The 10000-nt window shown below is 41.0% G+C and overlaps 1 protein-coding gene across 1 annotated transcript in view; it reads right to left on the bottom strand.

The window, feature by feature from the left end:
• Nucleotides 1-10000, bottom strand: part of tshr (thyroid stimulating hormone receptor) — a 76491-nt gene that overhangs the window by 44966 nt on the left and 21525 nt on the right. The window contains exon 3 of the mRNA XM_061886876.1: nt 9601-9675. Coding sequence (XP_061742860.1) covers nt 9601-9675 — 75 coding nt within the window. The remainder of the gene's footprint in view (nt 1-9600; nt 9676-10000) is intronic.

Genomic DNA, 10000 nt, shown 5'->3' on the forward strand with positions numbered 1-10000 from the left:
CTTTCATCTCCGTAATATCGCTAAAATTCGCTCCATTTTGTCCACTAAAGACGCCGAGATCATTATCCATGCGTTTGTTACGTCTCGCCTCGACTACTGTAACGTATTATTTTCGGGTCTCCCCATGTCTAGCATTAAAAGATTACAGTTGGTGCAAAATGCGGCTGCTAGACTTTTGACAAGAACAAGAAAGTTTGATCATATTACGCCTGTACTGGCTCACCTGCACTGGCTTCCTGTGCACTTAAGATGTGACTTTAAGGTTTTACTACTTACGTATAAAATACTACACGGTCTAGCTCCAGCCTATCTTGCCGATTGTATTGTACCGTATGTCCCGGCAAGAAATCTGCGTTCAAAAGACTCCGGCTTATTAGTGATTCCTAGAGCCCAAAAAAAGTCTGCGGGCTATAGATCGTTTTCCGTTCGGGCTCCAGTACTCTGGAATGCCCTCCCGGTAACAGTTTGAGATGCTACCTCAGTAGAAGCATTTAAGTCTCACCTTAAAACTCATCTGTATACTCTAGCCTTTAAATAGACCTCCTTTTTAGACCAGTTGATCTGCCGCTTCTTTTCTTTCTCCTATGTCCCCCCCTTCCTTGTGGAGGGGGTCCGGTCCGATGACCATGGATGAAGTACTGGCTGTCCAGAGTCGAGACCCAGGATGGACCGCTCGTCGGGACCCAGGATGGACCGCTCGCCTGTATCGGTTGGGGACGTCTCTACGCTGCTGATCCGCTTGAGATAGTTTCCTGTGGACGGGACTCTCGCTGCTGTCTTGGATCCGCTTGAACTGAACTCTCGCGGCTGTGTTGGAGCCACTATGGATTGAACTTTCACAGTATCATGTTACACCCGCTCGACATCCATTGCTTTCGGTCCCCTAGAGAGGGGGGGTTGCCCACATCTGAGGTCCTCTCCAAGGTTTCTCATAGTCAGCATTGTCACTGGCGTCCCACTGGATGTGAATTCTCTCTGCCCACTGGGTGTGAGTTTTCCTTGCCCTTTTGTGGGTTCTTCCGAGGATGTTGTAGTCGTAATGATTTGTGCAGTCCTTTGAGACATTTGTGATTTGGGGCTATATAAATAAACATTGATTGATTGATTGATTGATTGATATACTTGCAGTGTGTATATTTTACATATTACATATTATGAAGGTGTCTGTTATTACATTATATATATATATATATATACATATATATATATATATATATATATATATATATATATATATATATATATATATATATACTTGCAGTGTGTATATTGTACATATTCCATATGGTTATGAAGGTGTCTGATACTACATCATATCTATATATCTATATACTTGGAGTGTGTATTACATATAGTTATTAAGGTGTCTGTTACTAAATTATACATATATACTTGCAGTGTGTATATTGTACATATTACATATTATTATGAAGGTGTCTGTTACTACATTATATATATATATATTTATACTTGCATGGTGTATATAAAACGTTGATGGATGGTTTCAAAGTTGTTTACGGGATTTAAAGGCTACATTGATGAGCGTTTTTTTTAATCATCTTTAAAGTCCTAAAAAATAAAGACATGTCTTCTTGTCTCTCATAATGATTGTGAATGATAGGCAAAATTCAGGGAAACAAAAGTGCAGTTCCCCTTTAACACCTTAGTGGCCACATGCGTGGACAGCACCTTTTAGCTCTTATTTCCAAAATTGTGTACACTACTGAATTAGGGTCTTATGCCGACATATGGACACTTATACTGCCCTCTGGTGGTGTCAGAGTATAACATACATTGTAATTTGGATAAAAAGTGTAAAAATAAAAATAAACATGTCCCTACACATGAAGTACACGTTTGTGTACTTATGGACTAAGTACATTATATCAAAAGATGATTTTTAGTTTTTATTCTAACTCTGGTCCAATAAGCCTACTCAGTGGCCTAGTGGTTAGAATCTCCGTCCTGAGATTGGTAGGTTGTGAGTTCAAATCCCAGCTGAGTCATACCAAAGACTATAAAAATGGGACCCATTACCTCCCTGCTTGGCACTCAGCATCAAGGGTTGGAATTGGGGGTTAAATCACCAAAAATGATTCCCGGGCGCGGCACTGCTGCTGCCCACTGCTCCCCTCACCTCCCAGGGGGTGAACAAGGGGATGGGTCAAATGCAGAGGACAAATTTCACCACACCTAGTGTGTGTGTGATAATCATTGGTACTTTAACTTAACTTAACAAATGATAGCATGCTGATAATAAAACAAAATGTAAGAACTGAACAGCAGTTATCATAACCGGCTGTTTAATGTTGTAATAAACAAAACTAAATTATTTATTCATGCGCACAAAAGTACCTAAAAATTGTTACCGTTGAGTACAGTATCGATTCCGAGGTCCTGGGAATTGGTACTGTATCGGTGCAAATACCAACTGCTAATAAAGGCCGTGACTGATTTCTCTTTCTGCGTGTAACAAGACTCTTGTTTTTGAGCAATTTCTCCTCCTTTCATCACCGGTGCCTCTCTAAAACCCAGGAAAGAGCCGAAACCGTCTCGAAGTGTGCGGTTTTCATCGAGACAAGACCCGCCTGTTGCGCAATCACCACTTTGCAGACCTACAGCTGCCGAACGGGAAGCAGGGCACTCATTTGCGTCCGACCCTGAAGGAAACCCGAGTGAGACGCCATTATCTGGTGCACCGCACCAATCACAGGCCAATAAGCCCAAGTGATGTGAAATAACAGAAAATAGATACCCATCTCAGCTGCCGGCTGGAATGATTGCTTCTGTCTGTGTTTTTCTTATCTGGGACGAGTCCGCTACTTAGCAAAGACCGAGGAAGTGGTTCAGTTCCAGCCATCAATTCATGCCCTTGTTAATCATAGTGGCCGCTAACTATGACACGTGTACTCAAGACAGTGGAAATTAATCACACTCGGAAGAAACCCTGTCACCGGGACAAGCGGTCTTGGAGTCGAGGTACAAGTAGAGCAGGGGTGCCCAAAGTGAGGTCTGGGGGCCAGATTTGGCCCGCCAAGTCATTTGGTTTGGCCCGCCAAATGGTGGTTTCCCAAATTTACTACATATTCATCGTTGTCATTCATTCATTCATTCATTGTATTACACATGTGGCCATTTATCGGATAAGGTGATCTCCGCTACCATATGTTGGTATGGGTATAAACCATGGGTGCCCGAACAAATCAAAGCATGCAGGGGTCATTTTGGTAGTTTTTCACCTTCAAATCCAATAACAATTTTTGTTCGAATAATTAGAAAATACCATTTCGAGCAACATTTTGTGTGATTGCTGAAGAGCCAGAGCCGAATTTAATTGCTAACAGTTAGCAGACTGGCCAGATCGCGTCAGGTAGCAAAAAGCATGAGCAAAACGAGCCCCCAAAAAAGGTACTATGCTAACATGCTGATATGTACATGTTGAATTGGCTAAAAAGAAAGCTAGCATGTTAATGTTAGCAAGCTTAAGTGCTAACTGTGTTTAGTGGTATGACGATTAGTCGACAAATGTCAGCAAAAAGTAGCAAAAAGTATCTTTAAAAAACAAGCCAAAAGAAAGGTACTATGCTAACATGCTGATGTATACCTGTTGAATTAGCTAAAAAAAGAAAGATAGCTTAATGATGTTAGCAAGCTAAAATGCTAACAGTAAATAATGGTACGACGATTTGTCGACAAATGTCAGCAATAAAATTTGTTGCCCACAATAGTCGCGACGTCATCACTCGTGTTTTTTCCGGGCGGAAAACATCGCTAGTGACAACAACTATAGGAGACGAAGTTGTGTGAAAAAGAACTTTAACTCTCATTTTAGCCAACGTCAACCAGGTGAACTTTGCCTACATCAATTTAAGTAGCATGCATGAAGTACCAAAATATGAATGAGATGTTTGTAAATGCAGTGAAAAAACTAAAAAAACAATAACAAATGCTAGCATTAGCATGCATGAAGTACCAAAATATGACTGAGATGTTTGTAAATCTACAAAATAGCTAAAAAAAAAGAAGTTATAATAACAACGATATGCTAACATGCAGATATATACCTGTTGAATTAGCTAAAAAAAAAAGCTAGCATGTTAATGTTTGCAAGCTAAAGTGCTAATTGTGATTAGTGGTACAACGTTTAGTCGACATTGTAGACAAAGGTCAGTAATAAAATTTGTCGCCCACACTAGTCGCGACGTCATCACAAGTGTTTTTTTCCGGGCGGAAGCGGGTCCGCGCTGCCACTTGCCAAAACATTGCTACAGGAGACAAAGTTGTGTGAAAAATAACTTTTAACTATCATTCTAGCCAAAGTCAGGTAGGTAAACTTTGCCTACATCAATTCAGGTATTTTTAGTAAGCAGCATCAAATTGCAATGCAGTAAAAAACACAATAACAAATGCTAACATTAGCATTAATCAAGTACCAAAATATGACTGAGATGTTTGTAAACCTACAAAATAGCAAAAAAAAAAAAAAAAAAAATTAGCTATACTAACAATGATATGCTAACAGGTGTCATATGTCAAGTAGCTAAAAGCATTAGCAAAATGAGGCAAAAAAAGGTACTATGCTAACATGCTGAAATATACCTGTTGAATTAGCTAAAAAAAGAAAGCTAGCATGCTGATGTTAGCAAGCTAAAGTGCTAACTGTGATTAGTGGTTACAAAGTTTAGTCAACATTGTCGACAAATGTCAGCAATAACATTTGTCGACCACAATAGTCGCAACGTCATCACAAGTGTTTTTTTCCGGCCGGAAGTGGGTCCGCGCTGCCACTTGCCAAAACATCGCTACAGGAGACAAAGTTGTGTGAAAAATAACTTTTAACTATCATTCTAGCCAAAGTCAGGTAGGTAAACTTTGCCTACATCAATTCAGGTATTTTTATTAAGCAGCATCAAATTGCAATGCAGCAAAAAACACAATAACAAATGCTAACATTAGCATTAATCAAGTACCAAAATATGACTGAGATGTTTGTAAACCTACAAAATAGCAAAAAAAAAAAAAAAAAATTTGCTATACTAACAATGATATGCTAACAGGTGTCATATGTCAAGTAGCTAAAAGCATTAGCAAAATGAGGCAAAAAAAGGTACTATGCTAACATGCTGATATATACCTGTTGAATTAGCTAAAAAAAGAAAGCTAGCATGCTGATGTTAGCAAGCTAAAGTGCTAACTGTGATTAGTGGTTACAAAGTTTAGTCAACATTGTCGACAAATGTCAGCAATAACATTTGTCGACCACAATAGTCGCGACGTCATCACTCGTGTTTTTTCCGATGATATGCTAACAGGTATCGTATGTCACATAGCAAAAAGCATTAGCAAAACGAGCCCAAAAAAAAAGTAGTATGCTAACATGCTGATATATACCTGTTGAATTAGCTGAAAAAAAGAAAGCTATGATGTTAGCAAGCTAAAATGTTAACTGTAACTAATGCTACGACGATTTGTTGACAAATGTCAGCGATAAAATTTGTCGCCCACAATAGCCGTGAAGTCATCATTTGTTTTTTACGGACTAAAAAAAATAAGTTATGCTAACAATGATATGCTAACAGGTATCATTTGTCAAATAGCAATAAAGTTAGCATGCTAATATTAAAATGCTAATGACTGGGGCGCCTGCTATACGTTGGACACGCCTGGTCTAAACGCTTCACTCACGGTGCTGCCGTGTTTGGCCCGCGGACTAATGGCACATTTTCACTTTGGTCCTTGAAAGCACAACGCTTGGGCTCTCCTTACGTAGAGTTTTTATAGGCTCTGCAGGGTCCGGTGTGTGGTACAACCAGGAGAACGCACGCTCCTAATTGAGACTAGAGCGCACCTCGCTTGACTTTCCACCCGAGACACTCCTGCAGGAGCCGGAGCGTGAAGGAGCGAGTAGGAGAAGCCAAATAGCGGCGGCTGTTCATCTTTTCCGCTCCGGCGACTTTATGCGGACTGTCTGCGTCCCCCGGCCTCCAGAGTGAAGTCCAAATTATACACGTATCTATACGTGGACACAATAAAACTGAGTATTTTATTCTCAGAAGTTACTCCCAATGGTTTTAAATAGATCATTTCATAAACCAAACCAGGGGTGTCCAAACTGTTTAACTTGGGGTCCGCATTGGGCAGGGGCCAAAAGCCAATTGCATGTAAAGTAATGATGCATATACATAGCCTTTACCGGGGGTGTCCAAATTACAGCCCGCGGGCCAAGTGGAACCCGGCGACGTCCTCAATTTGGCCAGCGAGACATGAGTGCAATTAGGTGGGCGGGGGATTTCATTAAAAGGGAGCATTATCACAATTTCAGAAGGGTTAAAACCAATAAAAATCAGTTCCCAGTGTTTTTTTTCGAAATTTTACCCATCATGGAATATCCCGAAAAAAGACTTCAAAGTGCCTGATTTTCGCTATCTGTAAATCCACCCGTCCATTTTCCTGTGACGTCACATAGTGACGCCAATACAAACAAATATGGCGGATAGAACAGCAAGATATAGCGACATTAGCTCGGATTCAGACTCGGATTTCAGCGGCTTAAGCGGTTCAACATATTACGCATGTATTGAAACGGATGGTTGAGGTGTGGAGGCAGATAGCGAAAACGAAATTGAAGAAGAAACTGAAGCTTGCATCTTTTGACCACTGGAGCAACTTAAATCTGTCGATTGGTAAGTGTTTGTTTGGCATTAAATGTGGGTGGAAGGAAAGGCTGGATGCAAATATAGCTACAAATCTACATACAGCTAGCCTAAATAGCATGTTAGCATCGATTAGCTGGCAGTCATGCCGTGACCAAATATGTCTGATTAGCAAATAAGTCAATAACATCAACAAAACTCACCTTTGTGATTTCGTTGACTTTATCGTTGGAAATGCATCTGCTTTGAGTGTCGCAGGATATCCACACATTCTTGCCATTTCTGCCATGTTAGCATCGATTAGCATGCCGTGCTAATCGATGCACAATCCGTCCCTGTTCGTGTTGTTACACCCGCCGACCACACACCGACGAGGCATGATGTCTCCAAGGTACGGAAAACAGTCGATAAAACGGAAAATAACAGAGTTGATTTGACTTGGTGTGTAATGTGTTTGAGAAAATGATGGATTGCTTCCCATTGTAACGTCACGGGTGAAAGGTCATCGCTCCGACACCAAACAATCGAAAGGCGTTTAAATCGCCAAATTCACCCTTTTAGATTTCGGAATTCGGTTAAAAAACATATGGTCTTTTTTCTGCAACATCAAGGTATATATTGACGCTTACATAGGTCTGCTGATAATGTTCCCCTTTAAAGTTAATTATCTAGCGCACTGCTAACTGCCAAAGTTGTGCATTCATCAGCGTTTACTTACGTGACACATTCCAAACAACCTTCATTAGTCATGGTCATACTTGCCAACCCTCTCGATTTTCCCGGGAGACTCCCTAATTTCAGTGCCCCTCCCAAAAATCTGCCGGGGCAACCATCCTCCCAACATTATTGGGGGCGGGCCTTAAAGACAAAGCCTTTAGCGGTCTTTCTCACCTGAAAAGGAGACTATTATATGTCTCTGGTATTCATAGGTTTATCTACAACCCATAAAGTAGGCAGGCACGGAACTATTTCTCAGCGTGTGTGTATTCCAGCCGGCACTGTTATGATCTGCTGCCCGGATCATATTATGATTTAGATTTTTTAGTCTTTTTGTGTTTTCTGTTGGTTTTGGTCTCCTTCGGTTCATTTTTCTACACCTCTCAGTTGGTTTCCATAGTTACTTTATTTTCACCTGCCGCCGTTTCCGGACGTGCACCTGTTTTGTGATTACTGTCATTATTTAAGCCTGCCTTCTCCAGTCAGTCAGTCTTGCTTCTTAATTTGTTTTCATACAACAAGTAACGACTTCGTTTTTTTCCTGCTTGCTACCTGCTAGCTTCCACGCTAGGTTATTTGTTTTGTAGCTCCCATGCTAGCTCTTTTAGTTTTATCAAAGTCTGTTTTACTGCTTAAATAAATCATTTCCTACCTGCACGCTGTGTCCGAAGCCCGTCTGCATCCCTGGGAGAACGAAACATATACATGCATATATGATGCATATACATAGCCTTTACCAGGGGTGTCCAAACTACGGTCCGCGGGCCAAGTGGAGCCCGGCGTCGTCCTCAATTTAGCCAGCGAGACAACATAAGTTCAATTAGATGAGCGGGGGGATTTCATTAAAGTTAATTATCTAGCGCAGTGCTCCCCAACCACCGGTCTGGGGACCGGTACCGGTTCGTGACGCATTTGCTACCGGGCCCCAGAGAAACATTAAATGTTTTACAAACGACTGCATTTCCTCTGACTTATCTTTCGCCTGTGACTATCATTGGTACTTTAAATTTAACGTAATATATAATTAGTATAATTGGATATTAAGAGTATGTAAAAGTTTGACTCCCACATTGTTTACTTCCGTTACGACCTCCTAAACATTTTGTAATCATTTAGAATTATCAAGCAGCTAAAAATGCGTCAAACACAGAGAAGTGTGGAGAGTGTTTTGTATTTTTCCCATCATGCTTTGTAATGCATTTAAATGGGTGTAATTTCATTGTTTTTAATTGGGTTTGGACATTTTCTATAATATCCACAAAGTTTAGTGAACAGGTAGTGTTATGTTGACTCTTAGTGTTGGTTGCAGTTTTCTTTTGCACCATGACTAGGGAAGGTTGTTCGGATTGTTTCGTACAAGTAAATTCTGTGCTATATTCACCTCAAAGCACAAGTCATTCTTTGCCACATTGGTGGATGGCATGGTGCGGTTGGGAGAGTGGCCATGCCAGCAACCTGGGGGTTCCTGGTTCGATCCCCACCTACTACCAACCTTGTCTTGGTGTGTCCTAGACTTCACCCATGCTTCTCATGGGTCGTGGTTAGGTGAATGAATGGGTGAATGTGGAAATACAGTCAAAGCGCTTTGAGTATCTTGAAGGTAGAAAATCGCTATACAAGTATAACCCATTTGTTTCCATTTCTAATATGTCGTTTCCCAAAGCCAACCACAAATGCACACGGCACACACAGCGTTGAGCATCTCCATGTGAGACAGGCCCCTTCTTTGGCTTATTTTAACACCCTTCGTAAAACCCATTTTATTCACTGGCTTTTAACCCAGCATGAGACTTTAAACTGTTTTGAACTTTTTAACTGTTTTTTATCGAACAAATTGTTCTCAGGTTAATTTGAATTTGCTTTTTCAATGTGTATTTTACATCTGTTTTAAATGTTATTTTTTAGTCGGTCCTCTGCCTCTATTTCTTTGTGGTGTACAGCCCTTTGTTCTTAAAATGTGGTTGTTTTTAAAGGGCTTTATAAATAAAGTTGGTATGGTATCTTTCAATGCTGCGACTGAAACTAAAGCGGGGGGTCACCCACATCTGCAGTCCTCTCCAAGATTTCTCATAGTCATTCACAGTGACGTCCCACTGGGTTTTGAGTTTTTCCTTGCCCTTATGTGGGCTCTGAACTGAGGATGTGGCTTGTGCAGCCCTTTGAGACACTTGTGACTTGGGGCTATATAAATAAACATTGATTGATTGATTGATTCACTTGAGATACTCACATGTGGGTGATCTTCTTTAGGCCATGAAACGAGTGTCTTTCCAGCCTCTGCAGGGTGACATCCACCGATATATATCTGCAAGAAATGATCACAGTCGTTCTGTTCTGAGAAGGAAGGGGGGATTCCTACGGACCCAGTTTACCGGACACATGAAACGTGAGGAATTTGGGGGAGGGGCGCTAGTCAATCCAGCCGCCAGATGGCAGTAGTGTGTTGTTGACCCCAGCGTGAGTTGCTCTGTAGAGTGACACTTTTCATCATTTTCAGCAGTCTGCATTGCAAAATTATTAAACCAAGGATTGGGGCCATACAGTAGGAATCCCTTCCCTACTGTAATAAGGTAAAGCATTTTTGAACTTGTGTGTGTGTGTGTGCAGGTTTTAAAACCGACAACCTTTTC

Source organism: Nerophis ophidion, linkage group LG24, assembly GCF_033978795.1.
Source record: "Nerophis ophidion isolate RoL-2023_Sa linkage group LG24, RoL_Noph_v1.0, whole genome shotgun sequence".
NCBI classification, from domain to species: domain Eukaryota; kingdom Metazoa; phylum Chordata; class Actinopteri; order Syngnathiformes; family Syngnathidae; genus Nerophis; species Nerophis ophidion.